This window comes from Oculina patagonica, chromosome 3 (assembly GCF_052425735.1).
Source record: "Oculina patagonica isolate OP01 chromosome 3, crgOcupat, whole genome shotgun sequence".
Classification (NCBI taxonomy): domain Eukaryota; kingdom Metazoa; phylum Cnidaria; class Anthozoa; order Scleractinia; family Oculinidae; genus Oculina; species Oculina patagonica.
This window is the reverse complement of record NC_135760.1, coordinates 16374345-16402328: the sequence shown is the minus strand read 5'-3', so window position 1 is coordinate 16402328 and position 27984 is coordinate 16374345. Positions and strand designations below refer to the sequence as shown.

Sequence of the window (27984 nt, the reverse complement as noted above, 5' to 3'; positions counted from 1 at the left end):
GGGGGGGGATGAAACATTTTCCTCTGCAAACTTTTTTTTTTAGTTTATGCACATTTGAGTCGAAAGCATTAGCTTCATCACATTTATAACTGCTTTAAGGTCTTGCACTAAATCCACCGTGCGCAAACGCTCAAGCTATGGAAAAGCTGATTGCAACTTTTTAAAACTGAGGAGTCACGCCGAATTTGCGAGAAAAATCGAACATGATTATAGCAATTTGCGATAGGAAACGAACGCAGATGAATGAGAAATTCGGACTTTAATTTTGAACAACAAAGTTAGGTACATTTTCAATACTTTTCATGTTGATGTAATTCGTTTTGAACGTAATGTAGACTAGACTTTTCGGCTTTTTTTCTATTTTTTTTTTAGTCTTGTTGCCCGAATTCTAAGCATTTTGCCCGAAAAATTTTGGCACTGGGGAGGCTGCAGCCCCCCTCGCCCCCCCCCCCCCCCGCCTCGTACGCCTATGTAGATGACAGAAGAACCATATAGCAAACAATATTGTTTGGTCATGCAAGACATGCAAGACACCTATAAAAAAATCATTGATTTACTTTTGGCAAAAATCATGGATGTGCTATCCATAACATGTCTTTTTTTAGAATACTATTTGTCCATTTTATGTAAGGAGAATTAAACTTAGACCTGCTGCAGTTTGGCATTCAAGAGTTTAAGTAACACATATTAAATATTAAATAGCATGTGTCTTTCTCTCCAAATTAAGTTTAGGAAAGTGTGCTTGCCTTCACCTTTTTTACTCATCCAATTAAAATTATGATTTTTTTATTTCTGCAGAACACTTTTTTGCATAAATGGCACCCTATGCGCTATAGCATAGCTTTGAATGTCCCATCGATGAAAAAATAACTACAGTAAAGTGCAAGATCAGAGTAATAAAATTAATTTAAATAGGTTTATTTTTGGAATCATAAAATATTAAAATTAATCAGTTTAAAAATATAGAGTTTTGTGACTTCTTATCTCCGATTAAATGCAAAACAACTCTTAAATCGTAGATGAAATTATAATCTTTTGACAAAAAGGTTGAGGTATATACTTCTCTAAATATGATCACATGCTCAAATCACAGGCAGACCACCCTATGTGTTCGTGGTTAATAATTGTTGACATAAGGTTATGTTGAAATCAATGGCGCATATTGAAGATATATAGAGAAACATTACGTCGGCTTCGATTTACTACAAAATATAAAATTTACTCTAAATGATTCAATAGAAGTTAAGATGAAATGCTGAATGTGTCTTGTGTCGTGTTTTTTTTGCCGCCCCGAGCCCTTTAAGACGTTTATTTTGGGGGTTCATTTAGCGACCTCTCTCTCTTCTATTAAACGGTCGCTAAATGATCTCGCAAAATAAACGTCTTAAAGGGCTCGGGGCGGCAAAAAAACACGACACAAGACACATTCAGCATTTCATCTTAACTTTTATTGAATCATTTAGAGTAAATTTTATATTTTGTAGTAAATCGAAGCCGACGTAATGTTTCTCTATATATCTTCAATATGCGCCATTGATTTCAACATAACCTTATGTCAACAATTATTGACCACGAACACATCGGGTGGTCTGCCTGTGGTGAAGCTGCCTGCCTTGTTCTCTTTTCTCTCTCTCTTCTATTAAACGTTCGCTAAATGATCTCGCAAAATAAACGTCTTAAAGGGCTCGGGGCGGCAAAAAAACACGACACAAGACACATTCAGCATTTCATCTTAACTTTTATTGAATCATTTAGAGTAAATTTTATATTTTGTAGTAAATCGAAGCCGACGTAATGTTTCTCTATATATCTTCAATATGCGCCATTGATTTCAACATAACCTTATGTCAACAATTATTGACCACGAACACATCGGGTGGTCTGCCTGTGGTGAAGCTGCCTGCCTTGTTCTCTTTTCTCTCTCTCTTCTATTAAACGTTCGCTAAATGATCTCGCAAAATAAACGTCTTAAAGGGCTCGGGGCGGCAAAAAAACACGACACAAGACACATTCAGCATTTCATCTTAACTTTTATTGAATCATTTAGAGTAAATTTTATATTTTGTAGTAAATCGAAGCCGACGTAATGTTTCTCTATATATCTTCAATATGCGCCATTGATTTCAACATAACCTTATGTCAACAATTATTGACCACGAACACATCGGGTGGTCTGCCTGTGCTCAAATCAAATAACTTAAATGCCTGACTTTCAAAACAAACAGAAACCCTGGTCGATAGCTGAGGCAGAAATAAGCACAAAGACACTGTTTAGTTTTGAGGCCATTTCTTGCAAATCAAATGTCTGTGGTACTTCGACACGTAATCAACCAGGGCATACTAATATAAAAAGCTTTATTATAACCAAGATTTATAACCGGGTAAGTAAGCTTATTTACAGTCATACCAGGATTGTATTCTGCTCGTTCGTCTCGATCCGCGCTGCAAGCTCTCCCGGTAAATACGAAATTATTTCTACAGAACAAGACACAGCCAAGTTGCTTCTGTTGTCACTGTATAATTACGATTTTCATTTTTGGCGATGCTTGGAGTATCGATCAGACCGCGATGGCTTCGATCAGTAATCCAATGTTCATATCGCGAATTTCATCTCAGAAAACTTCTTCAGCAGTTGCAACGGTAGTTAATCTTGTGCTTTACATCAAGGAGATGAATTTAGTTTGACATGGCAGTTGCACAGCTTGGTAATAATAGCGGAGCTCTACAGCGCGCGCCAGCGCGCGGAGCGGAGCACCATGGGTAATGCGGGTACGAGAGAATTTTTGTAAACCCAGGAGGCCGAAAAAATTTGGTGCGTACGCCCGTCGACCGCGCGCGCGTACAGACTCTCGGGGAGGGGGAGGGGGAGTCCCAAGGCAACCCAAGCAGAGGGGGGAGGGGAGACAATCTTCTGCCTCCTTCGCCAGAAATGAGTGAGGTAATCGACTAAGATCTTTGATATTGGACATCCATTTTATGGTCAATTGACAGCTGTCAAAACAACGTATCCGCTGACCAGTATCACATGACCATATCGCGGGCTCAGGTTTAGAACTAGTCAAGGTCGCGTGTTTTTTTTTAAGTTGACCGCTGACCAAGTGATAGCATTGCTATTGGTCCGCGGGCGCAAGTTCTTTTCCATGGTCAGTCCATTTAGATTTACATGAAGGACAAAGTGAACAACCCGGTCAGTTTGAAAGCTGAACGAAGCACAAGGAGAAACCGAGCAGGAAAAAGAAATGTCTCCGTAAATATTTCTCGGTCTACCCCGTCTAAAGGCTTTACACATCATGGAAGTTATGGCAAACGATAAGGGCTTACGGGGAGATCCGAAAAAAAAGCACAGGTGGAGAGCGAGCGAGTTTCTACCGTTTCGGCGGCTGACCAGCTCTAGTAATTGAGCTAAACGCAATTAACTGAAGTGAAGGAAAAAAGAAGTGTCAATAGCTACACGGATGGAAAAGGCTGAAATAGACCTTCGCAGATAATTCAAAGGTCGGTGGTGCTGGAGTAAGTTATAATTTATAGCTTACACATGTACTACGCGGTTGGATAATAATACGAAAAACTGCGGCCGCTTCGCCTCCGATTAATTCATGAGCTGGTTGAAAGCTTTGTCCTGCTGAATTGCTGTGAATTGACAAGCATTCTCCGACTTCAAATATGAGGTAACAAACTTTGACTTTACTGAATACACTAAGTCCATGTTTTTTGTGAAAATCTGTAATTATATGCTTAAACATGTACTACGCGGTTGGATAATAATACGAAAAACTGCGGCCGCTTCGCCTCCGATTAATTCATGAGCTGTTAATGACTTAATGTTTTTATTTAAACTCCCAGCTAAACTTAGTGTTTTAGTTTTTTTAATTCATCTATTTATTCTTATTTACTCGCTGTTGGAATTCGTTTGAACGAACTATTTTAGGGTCGTGGACGAATACGCTAAGAGATCGTTACGTTGCGAATTTCTTGCGTTGACACGTTTTTACCACACCTTAGCAGAAACAAAAAAAAAACTCAGTTTATTTCCACATAAAACTATCTTAGTTAATTATTTTTAGTAATTTTACAAAACACAATTGTTCGCTCTACTTGTAATTCATGCCATTTTAGACACTGTATGCAGCTGTGTATGCAAACTTACATTGACTATCACTATGACAGTGTTGAATGTGTATCTTTGCAATGGCAATGTTTTTTCTATACAAGTAAGTTAACAAGAAATCTCCAAGAAGAAAAGCTAAATATCCCATTGTAGGAAGGAAGGGTCACTACACTGAGTGTATAAACGAAAGAGGCTAATATTATTATATTTGATGAGATCCATTAAATAAGACAGAATTTTTTATAAATTCTTTTTATAAACATTTTCTTCTAGATTTATTTGTTTTCAACCGTTTGGAGCGTGAAAAAGTTACATTTACATCGTCTAGAACTTTCAACCTCTTCAGGGTTCTCTTCAGGACATGATAATGAATATTATATAAGTCACTACGTTAAATATGCTGGGCAAGTAAGAAAATAGCACATGAACATTGATTCCCTAAGGTGCTGTCTAAATTGTCTTATTGTTTGAGTTTCTATAAACAGGGCCATTAATTAGAGCTAGTGTGGTGGTTTTTAATAGATTATTATGTCAATCCTTCTTTTAGGTATTGTTATATTCTGCCATTAAGCCGCAATGAATGAAGAATACCTACTGGCTACAGTCAAGTTTTGTTGAACTTGGTATAGAATGCTCTGTGCAAAGTGGACAACAGCAAAGTAAATCAGGTATCTAGTTTATATTAGTTATAATTGAAATATGTTTTTATTCAGTTTCGTTCTTTTTTTACCCAGCTGCTTTAATCTGCATTTGGTTGCTGCTGATCTTCTTACTTTGTGAAATATTTGCATTCATTATTCAACTCCTCAATGGAGGTTGCCTATTCACCGAGTTAGGATTTCGAGTTGGATTTCGAGTTAGGATTTTGAGTTGGATTTACGAGTTCGATTTTCCAGTTGGATTTCGAGTTAATATTTCGAGTTGGATTTCAAGTTAGGATTTCGAGTTGGATTTTCGAGTTGGATTTTGGAGTTGGATTTCGAGTTAGATTTCGAGTTAGGATTTCGAGTTGGATTTTCAAGTTGCTTACCGTACTAAGCACTCCGGTTAGCCTACTATACACGCCAGTTAGCTTACTATGCACTCGGGTTAGCCTACTACACACTCCTGTTAGCCTACTATTCACTTTGGTTAGCCTACTATGCACTCCAGTTAGCCTGTTTATGGTTAGCTTTCAATAATTGTAATGGGTTTTGCTTTGTCAAAAAAAATCCAACTCGAAATCCTAACTCGAAAATCCAACTCGAAATCCTAACTCGAAAATCCAACTCGAAAATCCAACTCGAAATCCAACTCGAAATCCTTACTCGAAATCCAACTCGAAAATCCAACTCGTAATCCTAACTCAAAAATCCAACTCGAAAATCCAACTCGAAAATCCAACTTGTAATCCTAACTCAAAAATCCAACTCGAAAATCCAACTCAAAAATCCAACTCGAAATCCTAACTCGAAATCCTAACTCGGGAGTTAGTTTGTCTCTCTTCAATGACATTCAAAACAACTACAATGTATTAGTAGACAATTTAAATAATTAATATTTCACTAAAAGTATGTTTTCATGAAATGCCTAGATCTTGTACCAGAAAATATCTATACCCTATCCTCGCTGTGGAAGGTTAAATGGTTTGAATGCCACCTCCCCTCACAAACTCCTCACAAATTCCAATGTGTGGTTATGGCAGAAATCCATGGCCATCTCATCCTCAGTGTATGAACCAGTGAAACAAGGCATCAAAGAGCCTCAAAACAACATGGAGCAGGAAAACAATAGCTTCAAAACAGACATTTTTCACAGGTTCTTATACCAAGGAAAACCCAAATATTCAGATCCATCCCATGTAAGGTCAATGGAAGTTCTAAAAGGGCTAGCGGGAGGGAGAGGGGGAGGGGGGTTGATTAAAGGCCAAACCTTTTAATTACCGGTAAGAGGGGGTGTTAGGGTTTGCAGTGATGCTTTGAGTTTATTAAAATATTTAGTTGACTTTGCAGTTATCAGTAAAAAAAATAGTCTGTGCTGATCCATCTATGTTAAATATCTAATGGATCCTTTTGCATCCAGTGGTTTGGCTTCAGTTAAACAAGCTCAAGTTAAGTGTTTTGTTTTATAAATTATTGATATTGATGACAATTAATCAATTTTAATTTAATCTGTGGCATTTGACTTTTTTCAGGGTTAACATGAGTTGCAGAGTTTGCAGTGCCACAGACACAAAAACAGACAAGGACAAGGACATAAATAGAAAACAGGAAAGATTAAATCCAGCTCGATGTTTGGGTGTCGTCATGATGCTATTTTTAAGAGACTAGTAAATTACATGTAAATTAAAATCAAGAAAAGCTGCAAATAAGCAAAATTTAGATTTTAAATGTTAACCTATTTACAGTGTACTTCAGAAAACGACTTCTTGATTGACCTGTCACTTTCACATCTTGTTAGATGTAACAAGGGAATTATGAAGTGATCTTTTCAAAAATATGCAGCGAAAACAGTAACAGCAGAAATGGTGGTAGTTTAAAATTGCTATTTTCAATGTTTTGACTGGTAAGAAACCACATGTGACCAAGCTAAAATCTGTTTGGCCAGTTAACATGACCTGCAAGTGTCCAAATGTTTTGAGCCCTCAACTACACAGGACTTACATGTAGTTGTCTAATTATATGATAAGATCTTTGGTTGACTTTGGGGGAGGCAGTGGAGTTACAAAGCAATGTAATTATTTGAATTTGGATTAGTTATGCTGAAACTGGTGGTACTGTAATTCTAAAGTATAGGTGAGTTTAAAACCGTTATTGCAAGCAATATACATTACCAATTTCATTCTTATGTATTGTATGCTGTGTACAATTTATAAGAACAGCTATATTTTTAAAATAAGTGAAATATTCTAAAGCCAGATAAAATTTGCAGTATCCATAAGGTACCATGTAGCAACCAAATTGTGACTCACTTGCTTACTTTGTGAACTCCATGACAAATGGGCAACATGACTCCATAAAGATGTGGACAATAATACAAACAAATTTTTAAAAGAGTAGTCAAAGTATTGATGTTATATTTTTTCTTGCATAGTTTTATACACAAGCAGACATGATTCTATTTTTTTTTCTGGGTAATCAAATAGCAAAACTGAGTTTGAGACTCACAAACAATATTCTAGCTTCCCAGAATTTTTGCTTTTTTTCTGTAAGTGAAGTGAAACCCCTTAAGAGGAAGGGGAGTCAAAAGACATGTAAAAGTGAACAAGGTGCTATCTTCTTTTTTTTTGGGGGGGGGGGGGGGTTGGGGATGGGGTGACCCTGTTCGGTGGAATGACAGAATGTCACTTCTTTGTTTCCGGAGTTAGGTTCACCCCTGTTTGCTCGCAGTTAGCTTTATTCATCTGGTTTGCTTGCGGTTAGCTTTCACTCTAGTTTGCTTGTGGTTAGCTTTCACTCTGGTTTGCTTGGAGTTAGCTTGGTTTGGGCAACATGCTGTAAACCATTAGCTATAACCTCTGCCATTTCCATTCAAAATTAAAATATCGGCGAATAGTGAAAATGAAAATGAATAAATGAGTGAATGAAAAAAATTAAAATCAACCTTATTATAAATGTAGATGTTTGTTATTTTCTTTATACTCTAAATGTAAAGTGATTTTTTCTTTCTTTTAAAGCTGGTAAAGCAACAACAAAAATGCCTTATTTGCCATGTGATATGCCTATCTACCCCGACATGCAGCCCTAGTCCTCCCTCCTTTTTTTCTACATGAAGGTAACATAATTGCCCGTTTTGCAACATAATTTCCCATCCAGACTTCTTTATGATAATGCTTTCGGTGGAATTATAACATTTTGATTGATTTTGTTTGTTCTCTTATTTGGTGTTGCTGTACATGGTACCCGGAGGGGGGGGATGGTACTCCCATATAAGAGCTATACGGGTATGTGCCGCTCAACATGGTATGCTTTTTGTCTCTCTGACTCTGAAACAGGGTATACAAATCACCCTTTTGACTCTAGAACAGGGTTGATTGTTTTCCCAGAATCCTGATTAAACACTATCAAGTATATAGCTATGAAACTCCGCTCCTTTCATCGCTTTATCTCCAAGCCACAGACGAAAGTCAAGTGAGAGCTTTGTGATGTACGGTAGTGTTTTTAGGCGAGGACGTTAGTCTCGAGCCTTATGTTATGAAGCGATAAAATTGGTTGGGTTTACAACGGGCGATGTGATGATTCGAACCGAGGGGGATTGGTAACTAAGAATATGGCTTGAGATTGTTTTCCTCCGCCATCTTGGTTATTCGAGACTTTTTCGCAGCCAGAAGCCTTGACTCGAAGTAAGATTAGTAGCTTAAATTGCGCTCACTTACAAACATATTGAGATATCATAGTACACAAAAACCTTATCGACACACCGAACTAAATTGTGGTTTACGAGCTTGGAGTCAGCTGGCGAGTGCTGTTTCGGCAGACCTTTGCCTTTCAAGACTGAAGTTGAACTGGATATAAAGCATTGAAAGCAATATAAACACGGCTAATTAAACATCAGGATTGATATATTTGTGATCTGAACTACTGGCGACATTGTAACCTGAGCTTTAACTGAAGAGGAGAAGTGCAGAAGAATATATTGCCACAACTGCTGAGGTGAGCGATCAAAAATTTATATCAGTTTGCTTGTCACGTACTTTATTGAATAACATAATAGACAAAGTATTTATGGAATCGAAATAACGATTTTAAAAGGCTAAATATCTGCTAGATGTTGTTATATTTAATTTGCTGGAATTTATAGATTACTAAGCATTGAGAGAGCTTCATTCGCGATCCCTTCTGTCAACAGAACGTTTTCGTATACTACTAGGTCAGATTTCAACATTGATCTTAATAATGGTGTGCAAAGGAGCAGTAAATATAAACAAGTGATTGTAAAATATGGATACAAACAAACTTATTTCAGGCTTTACCACTGACAAAAGAACTACAATTGATCACATTTATACAAATCTAAATAAATACTGATAAATCAAGAGTCCAAACTGGTGTTCTCAAGACACACTAAAGTGACCTTAAAGCTGGGTCACGTTTAATAGCAACCAAAAAAGAGTATATACATTTTTGTAGACCATAATAACTAGTAAATGATTTAAGAAGCATAGTGTACATGTAGAAAGATGTGTTTCAGAAAAAAAGAAAATTTTAAGTAACTACTTATGTTGCAATAAATTGTTGCAATGTTGCAATCAATTTTAACAATTGATTCTTTCTTTTATTATGTTTACAGAACAGAATTAAAAAACAACAGAAAACATCCAAAATACAGTTTTCAAAGAATCCACTGACAGGTGTGTTTTGTCCTAATTGCTTCAATATGTTTAATCTGCACTTTGTCAAGAAGCAGCATGAATGTGTGAATGTGGCTATTGCATTGGAACTGCTTTGACTGGAACTGGTTATTGGCCTCTATTCTGCCTCTATGCAATATATAGAAAGCCCAATCCTCACTATGAATGGCAGATATATCTAAAAAAAAAACACAGCGAAAACCATGTAGCAATAACACCTAAGTTAAAAAAAATAAACTGTGTAAAACATCTCTGGATTTGCTACTGAAAGACTCTCAATTCAAATTCATTACTGGCAAACCACTGTATCAACTCTACTTCCTAGACTCCACATGTACTGTATCAAGATGTTGGACTTATTGGACTTACTTGCTTCACAAATTGTACAGAAAGTGCAAACAACTTTCAGCCCCATTTAAATTTAACAAGAGTAAATCAAGATGCTATATCAACTTTACTTCCTGGAAACTTGTACTTCCTTAAGCTTGCACTGCGTGTTTTAAGTGATATTAAGTTTTTGGACTTACTGCACAAAATTTACATTACAGATTGTACAGTCAGTGCAGACAACTTTAAGCCACATTTAAACAAGAGGCAATCTAGATACATTATTTCAAGACATTTTATTCTTGCCAAAGTTGTGGAAGTTTCCTAGCTGTCTAGTAAAGTTACAAAATATGTTGCCTTCCATTGTGAAAAGTCGTGAAAAAAGACATCTTATTAGAGTTGTACGAATTAAATCGTGCCAATTTTGTGATCAAAGCAGCTTACAATTTGCCTTTTATTAGTGCAGAATGCACTATTGTGATGGTTTGTTGGGGCTGTCGTCCGCTAACCCGCTAGTGCGCTAACGTGTAAACTTTAATAGTCAATTAATTAATTAATATCAATTAATTAATTATTCCTGTGGAGGGGGTTGGAGTGGGAGCACCTGACCATACCCCCCAAGTAAAACTTGCAGCACATCTACGTTACTTTTAGATGAGGATCTCCAAGGTATATATTTGTTTCAGTAAAACCTTTGCTCTCCTTGTGGTACTACTCAACGTAATTTACACCAAACGCATGCGCAGATTAGTCTACGTTGTTTTCTGGAACTATCATGAACATCGCTTGTACTGCGTGTTTGCGGTAGGCTGCAGACTTCTTGGCGCCAAGTAAAAACCGCAAATTAATTAAATTAGATTTTGAGACTTTCACAGCGCTTTCGTAATTAGGTATGCAAAAACTTGCACCGGGATTTTCGGCGTGAACACCTGACAACCAGGAAACAAATATCCTAGCTGTACTGCGTTTTAAAAAACCTGTCGAAAAATATGTTTTTTGATTAGATTTGTTTCTTTAGTTTTTGAGAATCGTCTTTCGTGCAGTCTAAACCGTAACTTAATTAAATTAAACAAATGTCATCGATGCCGCCGTAAAACAAACAAAAAACAAAAGTTTCATGTTACCGCATTTTCAAGGAAGACAAAAGTATTTTGTTACAAACGAACAAAAGTGTCGTGTTACGGTTGCAAAGATTAGCGTAAGGAACACCTGGGAAAGTAGCCTGTGAACAGTTTTTTCCGAAAGTAAAATAAAGCAAATAAACACGAACATATATAAAACATCATACTTTCAATTGTTCCATATTGCATTCTGCACTTACCAAATCATCGAGATTTTTAATTACAGTAACATTGGTTAGAAACTAACCTTTCCTTGGAATGCACAACTAAAAACACCACCGGAAACAAAGTACTGTATTTTAAAATTTTATTTACCTGACAAACCCATTTCCCCCCCCCCCCCCCCCCCCTTTATAGCAAATGTCTCAGTGTCTCAACTTTCGACTTACAGTGAGGAGCCCAAAAGGGTGACCACTTTTAATGTACTAACAATTTTTGCCTTGCACGAAAGAATGTGAATTAATTAAAAGTGGTCACACATTTGGGCTCCTTGCTGTAAATCACACATCTTTTGGACTTGCATTTTCACTCAATAGACATTTTTGGCTTTGTCAGTGTAAGTAGCCCATTTCAAAATCACATGATGCTGAATACCAAGATAATTTTTTCTGAATTTGAAAGTAGTGATTCTCAAGAGTGATGTCACAGTCTGAAATAGGACAACAAAAAAACGAAGCCCGAAAGGTCCCTTCTCAGTTCTTTGTCTGGAATTTTTAACATACTGTCTTGCTTTACTGGAACGTCCTCGCCTTAGTATGCATTGCATACCGGTTATTATATCTATCTTCATATATTTCCATTGTGGATATTGCTGGAACAGGGTACCTACTTTGCAGTGTTTGTCTGGAACAGGGTCGCAAATTGAACCTTTTGTCTCTGGAACAGGTCCAGAGTCTCAGCAACTCAACGGCACACCCCCATAGTAAATTTTAGGGAGTACCCCCCCCCCCCCCCCACCCCGGACACGGTAAAAAAGAAATAAGGAAAAATATTAATTATTATTTATTAAAAAAATAAAACGAATATAAAATTCTTAGCCTTAAAGTTTTACAATGGCCAGAATTCAGAGTTCAATAAAGTGCAAAATAATTAACTGGGGAGCTCCGCTTTTAGGCTTGCCTAAATTTATATATTAATATAAATTTAGACCGCGATGGCTTCGATCAGTAATCCAATGTTCATATCGCGAATTTCATCTCAGAAAACTTCTTCAGCAGTTGCAACGGTAGTTAATCTTGTGCTTTACATCAAGGAGATGAATTTAGTTTGACATGGCAGTTGCACAGCTTGGTAATAATAATAATAATTTAATAATTTGCTAATTTATATAGCGCATATTTTCATGTTCTGATCAATAGCGCTTAATATACGATATTGGTATACGATATTGTTCATACAAAATTTGAGGTTTTCACTGAACTTGACTGCCTTCTTTTCGAGTTTTCGTGCAGACTCGAGTGGTTTCGCGACACACGTGACACTGAACACGCAACTCCGGTTACATCCGAGCGGACCCACGCGAGAACCCGCGCAATTTTGCGTGTATTCGCGCGGTTTATGACGTCGAAGATGGCGCAATTTGTGCTAAAAATAGCACAATTGTTCCATATCATGGGGACAACCTCAATCGCGCGCTTACGGTCTTCGTCCCCGATTATGGCTCCTGTTTAGATGTAGTTAAACGACTAGTGTGGACCTCATTTAAGTTACTGAACACTTCAAGCTGTCAGTGTAGTCTTAAAAGTGACGTTATAGTGGAGACCGTTTCAATACGGACATCTCTCTAATACGGACACTCTGCCTTGTGCCTTCGGTGTTCGTATTAATAACAGTGAAATAATGTTTAAAACGTTTTAACCGACCACGGACATCACAAAAAATGATTGTCAATATCTTGTTTGTGCGGTTGCCCCAAGATAAATCAATAAACAAATGAATAAATAAATAAATAAATAAATAAATAAATAAATAAATAAATAGACGATAATACATGGTTGCCTGGAGGTATGAAATTTATCTTCGAGTGCTCAAATTTGAACACGAGAAGATAAATTTCATATCTCCAAGCAACCATGTATTATTCTATTTATTATATAAACCCACTAATTACGATGTTTTTTGACTATTTTCCGAAGATTTCCGACCATTTTCCGAAGATTTCTAAGGATTTTCAAAATGTTGTCCGAAGGTCGTACGAATGTTTCCGAACATTTTCCACACTTTTCCGAAAATTGCCGAAGATTGCCGATGAAGATCCGAAGATTTTTCGACTTAAAATCGATTAACTTTGGCTCATTTAACAGTGAAACAGGGTAAGCTTGTCAGAAACATTTCAAAATCGTTATCTTCACATGTTATTTGCCGGCCGGGAGGCACGTGTTGGGAAAAACTGTACCCGAGGTCTTGAGTACGGCCCGAGGCCGTAGGCCGAGGGACGTACTCAAGACCAAGGGTACAGTTTTTCCCAATACAGACCGACCTAGGCCGGCAAATAAAGTTTTTATTTTTTTCTTACTTTAATTTGTTTGGAAAAGAAATCGAGAAAAATTGTTTCGCAAAATCTATGTTATATACGCGCGGATTTGATTTCAATGTTGAGTCCGACTCGATTTACGAGCAAGAGTGAATAATTCTGTTTGCTATTTAATTCGGAATAAAATAGGTTCGTTTAAAATGAACCGTACTCAAGAAAGGTTCAGTATATTAATTTATACTCCAATGAAACAAGAAAAGCAAATAAAGTCATAAATATAGCACAAATATGCCACAAAACTTAACACATTTAAATCGATTTCGGCTTCCCGGAGAATTTCCATTTCCGATAAGTCCTGAAAGAAACTGGGCTCGCAGGGTGTTAGGCCTATTTCTCTGACTCAAAAATACTTTTTGAATGAAAAGCAGTTTTATTTAACAAACTTATAATCTCTGCATTGATTCCCAGTAGAATTTCATTTTGATAAACAGTGCCAAACTGAATGAAATGCGAAGTGTATACTGCGTACAGCACAATATTGTGATAATTAATTTGTCCGTTTTGATCAAAGAATCACATTTCCTTGAATGATGGTAAATAGTGTTTCGTTTTAGCAAAAAGTGACCGACAACCAAGTCCGTTTAACTCATAGATGGAGTCTGAAAACCGTTGAAGTTTTTAACACCGCAATGGCGTGAAAATCATTGTGAACTGCACAAACAACGGCAAACTACGAACGGTAAACTACAACTCGATTTTGTTGAAAAAGAAATAAATACTCGCCCTTTGAAGAACTTAAAGGCCTTTAATTCCTCTGCTTTTTTGTCCTTTCAAATTTACAACCGTTGGCGAACAGCTATTTCGATTTTGGAGAGCAACACTTTCATGTGTTTGTAATTCCGAAGCTGCAAAATGATTTCGCGCCGTGAGCGGTCCTTACGCGGGGTCCAGATGGGAAAAGCCGGACCGCTGGAGCGCGCTCAAATAGCCAATCAGATTCAAGGATTGAGGATTCCGGACCGTTGAGATGCTTGAGAAAAAAATAATATGTACTTATTGACTGAGTGGGAGGGCCGGACGGGCAGATATTTGGCTCCAGGTCAGGACGTACGGACCGAGCGCAGCGATGTCCGTGCGTCCTGACCGAGAGCCAAATATTTTTCCGTCCGGCCCGACCTAACTCAGTCAATAAGCATTTTATCATATGACCACTGATTTTCTTTTGTTTTTCTTTCGTGGAGACAGTCGCGGCGGCCCGTTTCGCGCGCATTTTGAAAAGCCAATAGTAGCTCGTAATTTGTTTGTGAAGCCAGTAAAGTGAATTTGAACTGCGATGTGCGTACAAAGTTTTTGAACTTTCAATGTCAAAATTTTCAACCAAATCTCCGAGTTTTAGCTCCATTTCAAGAAGATTTAAAACCGACCAAATTCCTCGTACATGACTGCAGTTAGTAGAAATTTCAAAGGAAACGTTTATGAAGGACTACAACAAATAATTTGCACGACGTTTCGGCTAGTCGTGCTCGTCTCAGCGAAGACTGAATTTAACCTGATTGAACAACTTAGCGACGTTTCTTCTGAGCCGAAATTCACAATTGGTTTGAACGAGAGGATTAATTAATTTTCCACCAAGAAGGATTTTGGATGTTAAAAACAACATTAGATCATGCTATGAAAAACTACATTAATACTTGAAAAGGGATTGTACTGGCAGTTCAGGATTTTGGTTCGCTTCGTTTCCCTTCGGCTTCAAGTTGTTTTGTTTACCATAGATCGTAGGATTTATGAACGTCTGCTGTTGCTGCTTAGTCCCTGAATTCGTTAGTTCCTCGACGATGTTGACCTCTGCATTACAGTTGATGTCCCAATTGCGCTTAAAATGCTTCGTGAAAACAAGCGGGAAACTGTGTCATAATCAGGTTAGTCGTAAACATGTACTCGCATTTTGTTTGTTGTGATTTAATAATTTACGCAGCAGAAAGAGAAATTTGAGTTAACTTCGCATTTGCATTTTTTCTTCAATGTTTATCATGACTACAAACCAGGATACGTCTTTGTCCGATTATGTTGTTTTTTGAGGGCTTTTATTTCGATTTTATTGTTGTTATCAGGAGTATTTCTTTATCATTTGCCAAGTTTAAACACGTTTTGTTTTAATTTCTGCGCCTGCAAACTACATCGCTTTCTAGATAGTAAAGTTTTAATAAACATGCTGGACATTCTCTGCTTTTTAGAAAAATCTTAATTATCGTTCATCTGAATTTAAAGCCGTGGAATCAACTGGTTCCATGCAATTCCGGCATCTCGCAGCAGGAGGTGGCCGTACGCATTTCTAGTAGGGCCGTACGGCTTTTTATTACATATATAGCGAGAATTTTTAGCAATAAACCTTGCAAGTAGAATTCCATATTTGCTATACTTCACATGTGAAAAAGCGATACGTCCAATCAGCTTCGCGTATAGCTTTCTTCACATGTGAAAAATATAACCAATCAGCATCTAGAGTAGTATGACTCAACCAATCACAGCGCGAGAATTCAAATGGTTTCCAAAGAGGTTGAGAAAGCGAGCGGCAAGTTTGCTCTCGACGGCATTTTATGTTTTGGAAACATGGCTACACGTTTTGTTCCTTTACAAAACTTTGCCTTTTAAGAACTTAATGAAAAGGCAAGCAAACAGAAACACGCTAAGCAAAACCTAAAGAATACAGCAGTGATAAAAATCATTCTTCAAAGGCGAAGTGTAGACAAACAAAGTGTCGATAAGTGAAAGCGAAGACAAGACTTTCTTCGGAACTTACAACAAATCCGCGGACTTTCTAAGAATATTCAGGCACTCTTGGATCGTCTTGGTAAAGTAAATTGCATTTTTTTACTCTGGATTTACGTCGTAATTATTGTTTCATTAACCGAATCTTTGCGTTGTCACAATTTGTTCAAAATCATTCGCTTGTGGTGACGTTTCCTCGATGCGATACGAAAAGTTTTGATTTAAACGTACGTGTTGTGTGTTTATTTAAATAAAGTTTTTGTCTAGGAGAGTTTGTCGCCAGAATTTTTTTTTACATCATTGAAATAGCGAATTCGCTTGTAAAGCTATGTGCATTTTTAGCTTTGTTTTCTCGCGCCGTTATTAAGCTGTTGTATGTCAAAGGTTATAAACTGGAAAAATCGGCGTGAAGTGCACAATGGTTGAATTCTCGTTATATATGTAATAAACAAATTATAGCATAGAAAGTGCTTTGTACGGTTTTTATTCACAAGTTACAAAACTTTGGAAAACTCACTCGTTCGCTACGCTCACTCGTTCGTTTTCCAAAGTTTTTCAACTCGTGAATAAAAATCCGTACGGCGCACTTTCTATGAAGTAATCTAAAACTAATCTATATTTCCGGCCCTGCTAGAGCGAGGAGTACGGCCCTCATACGGGACTTTTTTTCATATGGTTTTACAAGGAATTTGCGCGCGTCTCCGTACGGGTCATATAATAAAACATGTTATTCTCACGTGTGAAGATATGTTTTTTTCGCGCGAAAGATTTCCGGTTTTTTTTATTGGGGTTTACATAATAAATAAATGAATAAATAATTTAACTTTATTTTACGAGGGTAACACACACCAGTATTACGACTGACAAAACCTGTCGCCCTAGGATGCCCGATTGTATTGAATATAAAAAATGTTGGTTTTTGTGGAGGGACAAAAGCCGGATAAGCCGGATAAGCCGGAGAAAACCCTCGAAGGAATAACGGCAACGAACAACAAACTGTGACGCACATATCTAGGATTCCAATCCGGGCCACATTGGTAGGAGGCGAGCGCTGTTACCTCATCGCCTTCCCTGCACCCTAAAAACTTACGTTTAACCTTTCATTTTTTTTTTTTTTTCGATTTAAGGATATTCCAAGAACGATGTCTTTCTTCTTTATTGGTTTGTTTCTCGTCGCATTTCAAGTCACCTGTCATGGCGCCTCAGAGCGCTTGTTCCCAGTACCACCACTTCCTGTTGATATCTCCCAAGAGGAGACACATGTGGAAAAAAGGGCTTGTAAGTGATTTTCATTGCGGTCCCAGTTTACATAATATTTCTTCCGTCAAAGGTTAGAATACCATGAACATTCGAAAAAAGGACCCGAAATCAGTTAAAATAAAAGAAAAAAACGGGGAAAAAATATCAGGGATATATTCAAGTCAAAATAATCGTTATACGAAAATAACAGTCTCTTAAAACCTTGCGAAGGTGTATCAGGGGGAGTGAGTTACTGGAGTGTGTCTGTTTCTGCTTACGACAAAGCCAAAATTTCGCGTAATCTGCATACCATTGCACCCATAAAGGTGCCCGCACACGAGGGGTCATGTCACAGGGACCTCAATGTGAATTCGAACAACACATGATTTTGTCCCTGCTACAGGTTCCTGCGACATGTCCCTGCAACATGTCCCCTCGTGTGCGTGGTCGTTTTTTCACCGCTAAAGGGGGGAGACCCTAAACTACAAAATGGTTGTTATGGATGACTTCTAACCGTCATATCTTGGGCTCCCTTAGAAGCATGGCTTTAGTTTTTGGCCATGTTTGTTCTATTGGAGGTTTCTTTCATTTTCGGTAGTCATGACCGTATTTGGTAAGTCACGTGAACAGAACACAAAAACCCTCAAAAACTAAGCCAGGTTACATTTTCTTCCGTTTAAATCAACACCACGGGTTGAGTCCATTTTGAAGCAAAATCTGTAGCATGGATTTGTTGAAATTTACATTATTTTAAAATTTATGACGTCACAAAAACCTTATGGCGTGATAGTTATTTCAGTAACGCGTCTTATATATCGATTATAAATTAAATGAAGAAACTATGGAAAATTTTCATTTAAATTCATGGCGGGGGGCCGGGGGGAGATCTCAAATTTGGAACAAATTACCTAGCGACCTGAAAAAATAAAAATAACACACCTAATTGCAATAACATTGCCATAACAAAAGCAAAATGAAAAAGAGGCAGATAGGAATTAATTAATCACAAAGATTCGCTCGCTTCGTACAAATATAAACCCGTGAATTTCCTGTAAATGTATTCAGCTATGATGATTAAGCTAATTAATTTCTATTTGGCTTTTTTCATCTTTTAATATCATAATGTTATTGCGATTAGCTATAAGCGTATAATCTTTTTAAAAATCTGCGAAAAGTTAAGTAAAAATCATATGTAATCTTAGCTAGATTTACAGTTAGTTCCTAATACAACAAAGCCTGTGTAAATATATTCATCCCAAAACTATATCCAATGCTATATTTAAGTTATAGTTAATTTATTGGGATCTTCTTAGAAAAAGCACAAGGGTAAGATAATGACCTGAGCGTGAGATCTGACTTACAACTGTTATTTGTCCAGTTTATAAAAGCATTAATCATCATCATCATCATCATCATCATCATCATCATCATCATCATCATCATCATCGTCATCATCATCATCATTGTTATTATTATTTATTTGTATACTGGATCATGGTGATGGTAAGGTACTCTTTTGTTTAAAATACAATACAATACAATGCATTGCAATGCAATGCAATATAATGTTTAATGTGGTCATTACACTTAACTTAGTTTCGATGCGTCCCGCAGATATGACTAGCAAAATCTGCGGGAACGCACCAGCTAGTTTACAGGTAAGCCACAATGAAAATAAAATAAAATGATAATTACACAAACAAGATATAAAATAAATAAAATTAAATAATTAAGTACGATTAAATAATTCTACCGCTCCAATATTACACCTTTCAGTCTAAAATTTGGCATGAAGTATCTCTGTATGACTCTTTAAAACCCTACATTTTTGTTTTTGATGAAAATCTTTCGAAAGCCGATAAATTAGCAATTCTGTTCAACGTGCCCATACATTGCTATGTAAAATTAAATAATAAAGTACGATTAAATAATTCTACGGCTCGAATACTTCACCATTCAGTCTAAAATTTGGCATGAAGTATCTCTGTATGACTCTTTATAACCCTACATTTTTGTTTTTGATGAAAATCTTTTGAAAGCCGATAAATTAGCAATTCTGTTCAACGTGCCCATACATTGCTCTGTAAAATTTAATAATAAAGTACGATTAAATAATTCTACGGCTCGAATATTTCACCTTTCAGTCTTAAATTTGGCATGAAGTATCTCTGTATGACTTTTTATAACCCTACATTTTTGTTTTTGATGAAAATCTTTCGAAAGCCGATAAATTAGCAATTCTGTTCAACGTGCCCATACATTGCTCTGTAAAATTTAATAATAAAGTACGATTAAATAATTCTACGGCTCGAATATTTCACCTTTCAGTCTAAAATTTGGCATGAAGTATCTCTGCATGACTCTTTATAACCCTACATTTTTGTTTTTGATAAAAATCTTTCAAGAGTTTAGAAATTTGCGATTCTGTGATGTACCTATACATTGCTCTGTAATTATGTAAATCATCTCTGTGATTAAATAATTCTACGGCTCGAATATTGCACCTTTCAGTCTAAAATCTGGCATGAAGTATCTCTGTAAGACTCTTAATAACCCTACATTTTTATTTTTGGTGTGGATCTTTCAGGAGTCAAGAAATTAGCAATTCTGTGCAACGTGCCTATATATGCTCTGTAATTGCATATATTTAAATCATTCGCTACGCTTGACTATTATTCAGCGACATGCAGAGCAGAAATTGGGTGCAAATTCTCTCTGTACGACAAGCTAAAACAAAGCGATTTTTTAAGGTTTTGTATACTCGTAACCGAGTAGTTAAACATGTTTTTTTAAAGCGCGTCGAAATATAATATTAAAATATACAAAACAAAATATTCTGTACCATACAAAGTTACGATAGCTCAGTTGGTAGAGAACCCTTCTACAGAAGTTCCGTATGCCTTGGTCGTTGGTTCAAATCTAAATGGAGGCTGTTATTATTCTTTTTTTCTCATTTTTTTTAAAAAGTCAGTATGCAGTTTTATTTAAAGTTTAAATGTTGAACAAACGCAATAGTAAATTTTGATATTTCAGTATGTTGAGATCGAACGCCGGCTATTTGAGTGAGACTTCAACCGCTGATGTCAATAGAATTGGAACGCTTGTAGTGTAGAAAAAAACACCACCGAGAAATCAAGCTATGCGAGCGATATTTTTGTTCGTATATCTTTATCTTAATTTTGCTGGGCAAAAGTCCCAAGTGTGTGCGTCCAGCAAAAGTTGTACACAATTTGATTCCTTTGCTGACTAAGAAGCTGGAAGCTACGTTGTTTGATATATGAGTGGTGTAGGGCCACTATCGTGCATGTTTAGAAAGTTAAAGACTATCGCACCTTTCAAATAAATATTAGCGAAATTTCTTAAATATATGAGCGAAATTAAACATTTGAAAAAATAAGCACACTTCTAAATTTCAAAGACATGTTTCGAACACTCCGTATCCATTATCAGTTTAAAGATGTTTCTTTCAAAATATGACATTTACACGGGCACACGTCTCAAAGAGGATATCCCCCTCTGTATTGTCTCTGTGACACTCCCCAGAGAAGTAGTACCGCTCTACTTTTCCTCTTTCATGGATGTGGCGTTCATGGTATTTCTATACCTGATTGAAGAAACGTTGACCCGTGAAAAGCGTAAACCATGAACGATGCGACCCAAATGTTTACTGGGAAATCTGAAAAAAATCATCCCTATCTGTGACAGAATAAACATTATGAATGACAGGTTGCATAGATCATGCTCTTTATGCCCCAAAAGAGGAAAATATCTTGATTATCAATAAATGGAATATTTCTTAGCGCACCAATGTTGCCTTCCCAGAATGCCATTCGGTCTTATCGTTCATGTTTTATGCTTTTCACAGGGTCAATCTTTCTTCAATTAGGTGTAACTATATGTAAACGGATGATCTCGGAGAGTCAATAACAGTGAAATAATGTTAAATGTTATAACCGACCACGAAAATCACAAAAATGATTGTCACTATCTTGTTTGTGCGGTTGCCCCTAGATAAATAAATAAATAAATAAATAAATAACTCTTTAAAGCTTTAAATATATGCGACGCATAAATGAAAAAACGTAAGTATATAAACTACTATGAGTGAAAGGTTTACAAATGTTTAAAAAATGAGCGAAATGTTATAAAATATACAAAATTATTTACAATTTCACCACCTAGTACAATTACCTTACTACCATCAGCTAGTGCAATAACCTTTTCTAAGTTTGTTGTACTAAATCTGTAAATAAATAAATTTATAATTCTAAGCTTTATTATTATTACCCAAAGGCGAAAACTTTAGAGCCATCCAACGTTATATTCCCCGCCACACTCTCCTTCATCCATCCATGGCAGGACGCGTTACACACTACTACCTTTCTTAGAAAATAATAAAGGTTCAAGAGTCATAGAGAAAGTTCACGTTCCTAAGCTAATCAATGCAAGCAATTTGTTGATTTTTATTGCATTGTATACTTTTTAAAGTTTTTAATTGATATTTGTGTTTCAGTTGCACCCACTCCAGTCCCCGTAGGTAAGTTGAAACAAACAAACAAACAAATGCACGGAAATTAAAACTATTAAACAACAAAATAACACAATTTTAGGAACTCGTGAGATAAGAGCAAGTAAAAAAAACAGCAAAGAAAGTTTCATTTCTTATTATAAAATGTAAAATAGCCGGCGAAGCAAACACACTTTTTTTTTTTTTGAAGCGCGTGAAAAATCAGTTGACTCGTAACGCTGACTGACTCGTAACGCTGGCGTCATATACATTCTCTATCGGCGCAAAAAAAATCATTTGAGGTGTTTGAAAACGTTGGCTAACGTTTTCAAATGGCAATCCATTTCCATCCGAGCCATCCGCAGTCAAGCGCGCTTCTAAACAGTTTCAGTGCTCTAAACTAGCAATTGTTAATAAAAACAGACCATTAATTTTAAGTTTCCTACGACACAAATATAAATTTTGGTTGTTTAAAAATATGTTAAAAACTGTGACGTAGTCCCCTGAACGAGGCTTTACTTTTTACCCTCCAAAAAAGAATAGCTTTTTCTATGAGAATAATACCAGTAAGAATTTATTCCAGCTATTTTGTAAGTCTCTTTACATGAATTAAACCGTTAAGTTTGATTATGGTGAACGTGCATATATTCATATTTTTCTTAATACGAAGTGGACGAGGACGCCTGTCTGCAAGCCCACAATTACCATCGCGCTCTTCATCAGAACACATCATACCTGATCTGGGATGCCACACTGGCTCAAGATGCTCAGGACTGGGCCGATCGCCTGGCACAAAGGGGTCTGGAGCTCGCGGAGGGCACTGGACAAGGAGAAAACCTGCACTGGTCATGGAGCACATCGGCCGCGTCATGCGATCTCGCAGTGCAGTCTTGGTAAGTGCCTTAAGACAACAACACTAGAACCCCAGTAGTTGAACTCTGAAGGGAAACGAAAAACATTTCGAGTTAGTGGGGCTTTGAGTTATCGGGGTCGAGACGATTGAATATTCAATTTGCCACGTTTACAATTGATAGTTTACTGATTTTCTAGCACTTCAGTATACAGTAGAGTGTAAATAAAACTTATCTTGTCAGAAATTGTAACGCAATTACGTAGCTAATAAAGGCACCACATTCGGTATGACTCATAAGATCGGGAAATGACTCAATAATTTTTGATCTGTTCGTTGCACTAATTAAAATCAAATTGATGTAGTGTTAATTTTAGCGTTCAAATCCAATTAAGCGACAACAAAATGAAATATTTCAATGGAATATTTCAATGCGCATCCGTGCATGGAACCCGAGAACCAGAATTTGAGTTATCGGGGTAAATTTTGATCAAGGGAAACGAAATTTAGTTTGAGTTAGCGAGGAATTCGATTTATCAGAGTTCGAGATAACCTTGTAAAAATGACTGAAAAGTGGGGTCAAATCAAAGGGAAATAAGACTTAATTCGAATTTGCAGAGGAGTGCCAGTTGTCGCGATCGCGAGTTCGAGTTACCGGGGTTCTACTGTAATGCTTTTGCTCGACTTGCCCAAGTAACAGTGTGTTTTCTTAGATTTTTCAATGTACGTTGCTCTCTAGTTAAAAGCGGTTGTAAGTTTTGGTTTGGTGCTCTTACTAGCTCTGACTGGGTCATAATAGCATGAGCGTAAGTGTGATTGGGTACACTTGACTACTTCGTTTCTAGGAAACCAATCCATACAAAGAAATGAACTACGTTCTAAGGGTTAAAAATTCGTAAAACCGAAACCGAGTACCTTCATCCTTTATTCGTTGCGTGTACCACACGCGTGCCTATAATGCTAAATTTGTCACGCTCAGCGAAAAGTGCACTTTCATTTTGAAAATTTAATTGTACTTTTATCTGACCAATATAAAAACATAATATTGAAGTTATGATTTATTGATGGCAGATTTCTTTTTTTTTTGTCATTAAATTCTGTCTTACACTCTTCATCATACTTTCACGCGTTCAATGCCTTAAAATCCCCTGGGAGACTCGATCGTGACTTATAGTTAATCGATCACCCTCTTAGCGATACCAACCCTCCCTGACCCACTTACACCGTGATTTAGCCACTGCTACGCACAATCATTTTGAAGAGCACCTGCTGATGAAATAAAGCAATTGTTCAGAATAAAAGGAGCGAATTAGACCGCGACACAATATTGCCAACGAGTATCGCATGGGACACGCTTGCGTCATGACTGCAACACGAATCGCGTCGTGTAAATCAACGTATCGCATACTTACGACTGACGCGCGTGCGTGTAAATGGTCCTAAGTCATGTCGTAGGACTTTGGGAAGCTTGCCGTATGCAAGAAAGTTGCACCGTGTAAAAAGGCCCTAACTCAAACAATCCGGCTTGTATTTGTTTCTCTTGTAGGTACTTCGAGGAGTCTCGTTACGACTACAATAACCCACCACAGACATTGCGGGAGTTTATCAATGGTGGATATCTCCACTTCACCCAGGTATTTATTCCTGTATTTATGGTACACTCAACAAAATTACTGGATTTTGATGTAGACGAAAGCACTATACAATTAAAAATAAATCTCAAATTGTACTGAGAAGCGTGGAGAGGGAGCGGGAAGAATTGGGTTGGAATTCGTGGGCGGGTGCAACAACAGCTGCAAAAGATCGGGAGTAGTGGGAGTTTATTCTAAATGGCCTCAAGTATCCTCCAGGGCACGAAAAGGTTAAGTAGTAATTAAGTGTACTGCCTGGAAGTATCTATTTCCTTTTTGAAGTTGAACCGAAGTATCCCGAAGATTTCCGAAGTCTTCCGAAGACTTTCGAAGTTTACCCGAACACTTCCGAAGATTTCCGCCGAAGTAGACTCTGCAAATAAGGAGAATGGCATCTGAGTAGAAAAGTAACTGTATTATTAGAAGAAAGAAACGGCTATAGTTATACTTTTTTAAATAATTTGCAATGCAGATGGTTTGGAAGGGAACTACCCATGTGGGAGTGGGTCTCAAGACGAAAGTGAACAGCGAAGGCTACACTGAGACTTTCATTGTGGCACGCTATTACCCAAAAGGAAACATAATCGGCCAGTTTGCAGAAAACGTTAAGCCACTAGAGTACTAGTAAGTATTTTCATTTTTATTTTTTTTTTATTTATCTTTTATTAATGCATCTTTATTGAAACATAAAAACATACAACATTACAACACGCTAAAAGAGAAAAAATAAATAAATAAGCTGCACTTACATGAATTACAGAGTTACCCTTAAGATAAACACATGAATTATTTACAAGATGAGTTCGTCGCATTATTTATTTACAATATTATTTTCATTCCATTATTAATTAATTCCACTAAGTTACATGTTAACAAACAACATTACAAAGGATTATATAAATTAATTATATAATTTAACTATATCTAATTATATCTATACTTAATATGGAAAAATTAACCATTTTTTTCGAAAAAGTCTTTCTTACTGATTTGTTTTTCAATTTCATACTTATTTTTAATTTTTGCTTAAAATCCTTGAATTTTTGGTAGTGTTTGGCTTCTTCTGCAGTCCCACAAGAACAATTTTCCAATTGTTATGAAATAGTTAAGTAAATTAAGCAAAGCGCACTGTTGAAAAAGCATTCCAAATAAAACGTTTTGCATGGATAAGGAAATTTGTTGATTCGATAAAGAGTGCTAATAGGATTCAAAATCGGTCCAGAACTGCTTGGAGTTAGAACAATGGTAAAAGAAATGAGACAAATTTTCAGGTTCAGCATTGCAAAAAGTACAGAGATCTTTAGTTTTTTAGCCAATTTTAAATAATTTGGTGTTGGTGTATAGAATAGAATTTATAACTTTATATTGGAAAGCTTTCGCATAGGATTCCATTGCAACTAAATGTGGTAATGCAAAGATTTGTTTAATTTGGTCCGTTGAAAAATTGAAGTCACTCTGTAATTTATAGACTATATTAGGTGGTTTGGCTTTTTCTGAAACCAGTAGATAGTAATAATCTTTTGACCTTTATCCTTTAACATCAAAGATTTTGTTCTCAATTGAAAAGGAAAGGGATTCGGATAATACAGTTACAATGTTAGCTTTTAAATGTGAAGGTATAGAATGGCGAAGGCCAGCCCATTGACTGAAAATTGGTTTTATTAATCTTGTTCGCAAAGTAGCTATAGGAGTCGGTTGTATTTAGATCAAGTAGCAGGTCATGTATGTTAATGATTCCTGACGAAAGGTAGTTTTTTTTAAATAAACTAGCTTATTTTCTATTCGTATTTCCTTCTTATTCCAAATAATGTTTCGATAGTCTCTTTCTGAAGCGAAAGTTTCGCGGAATTCTGACCACCATAGCAAAAGTTCGTTGTAAAATTGAGAGGGAAATTTATAATCCTTGATGTCATAATTGCAACTTAAAAAGAAAACATCTTCTACAGGTTCTAGAATATGAAGAAAATACCTCTTCCACGTTGCAGTTGAACCATTGAATAGACGTTGTAAGCAAGCTAACCTTAAGGATTAAATCATACAGTCAACATCTATCATTTTTATACCGCCACTTTCATAATCATTAATTACTGATACACGAGTTACTTTATCAGTTCATTTCCATCAGAACTTAAACAGCAATCTATTTAGTTCGTTTACAACTTCTTTTGGTGTAGGAAGCAGCGAGAATACGTAAACAAACTTTGGAATCAGAAAGGATTTAATTATTGTCACTTTGCCGTAGATAGATAAGCCCCTTGAGGACCAAATATTAGTTAGTTTCTTTAAGCAATTTTCGATCGCAGGTAAAATATACTCCCAGAGCTTTAATCGGGATTTTAGGCCATTTGATACCAAAAGGTTCATCTTTACTTTCTTTTAATGATCCGATCCACATCCCTTCGGTTTTTGCTTCCTAGGCTAAGTGAACTAAAAAAGAGTCAAACAAAAAACTCCCTTAATTATACAATTGTAGACGATTATAAAGTTTATTCCATGGAAATGAATTTTCGAAGAGTAGATTCCTGCTGTTAAATGTTTTAGAGGCCACAAAATAATAATCGGATCGGGTAATAAAAATAGCTGCTCTCATAAGGTCTCTCACATAAATTGCTCGCCGCTACGTTTCGAGAGAACACTAAAACAAACAACGGGAACAATGCCCCTAGCTCCTGCAAATGATGATGATAGTTAAGTGCTGTTTTTGTTGTCAATTTTTAGGTGTCAGCTTAACCTGAGGGAAGCCATTTAAAAAGATCCGCCAGATTTGTATAGCGGCGATCTTCGAGGCAGAAGCATTAAACACATTGTAGTAGACTTAGACAAAAAGCTCAATAAAAGTAATGTGTGGGTAAATTAAACAGTATCATCGCTTGTTTATGAGTCTATCGCTTTTTGTCTCCTCTGTATAGCTTGTGAACAGACTCCCTAATACGAAGGGGACGGGGAAAAGAACGACGGGCTAGCAAAGCGAGGAAAGTAGGGGAAAAGGGAAGGGAAGTTTTGGAGAACGCTTGCGAACCAGCTGTTGCTATTCACTGGTTCACTTATTCTCTCTTGGAAATATCTGAAGTCATTTCGAGTTGACCATATCACTGATAGCTGACAACTTTTGTTAACCCCACGACCCCAGAGATTATGGATAAATTGACTTCTACATTTGGAAGCTAACGCTTTCAACAGCTTTCCATTAATCATTCGAACTTCTGTTTTGATAAAAAGGGAAGCCTCGAGCCAAGTGGCGCATACTGCCGGAGTTTATCCCGATTTCGAAAGCATGAGCAGCTAGGACTATTTCTACTTCCCCCGTGGATGGGATGCTAGTCGGTCGCAGGGTCCTCCCCTCATCACTATTTCGCCGGTACCCATTTATACACCTGAGTGAAGAGAGGCACTGTGAGAGTAAAGTGTCTTGCCCAACACAGTGAACCCGGCCAAGGCTCGAACCTGGAATGTCCGCTCCGGAGTACGGTGCGCTAACCATTAGGCAATTGCGTAAAATATGATTGGATAAAATCTGGCCATGTAAAATATGTTTTGATAGCGCCGTTGACAAAACCAGGATCGGATCGGACCGGATCGGATCGCGGATCGGATCACGGATCGGATCACGGATCGGATCACGAAAAATAA

At 36.9% G+C, this 27984-nt stretch overlaps 1 protein-coding gene across 2 annotated transcripts in view; it reads left to right on the top strand.

Annotated features, from left to right (window-relative positions):
* LOC144646965 (ectin-like) overlaps nt 1–27212 on the top strand; it is a 37613-nt gene extending 10401 nt beyond the window's left edge. The window contains exons 2-7 of one of the 2 annotated variants that reach the window (XM_078506686.1): nt 17255–17405; nt 21880–21903; nt 22544–22766; nt 24270–24357; nt 24827–24978; nt 27073–27212. In XM_078506686.1, the coding sequence (XP_078362812.1) occupies nt 17270–17405; nt 21880–21903; nt 22544–22766; nt 24270–24357; nt 24827–24978; nt 27073 (624 nt within the window). In that variant the 5' untranslated portion in view covers nt 17255–17269 and the 3' untranslated portion in view covers nt 27074–27212. The remainder of the gene's footprint in view (nt 1–17254; nt 17406–21879; nt 21904–22543; nt 22767–24269; nt 24358–24826; nt 24979–27072) is intronic. The other variant, XM_078506687.1, reaches the window with a different exon arrangement.
* Nucleotides 27213–27984: the final 772 nt, after the last annotated feature.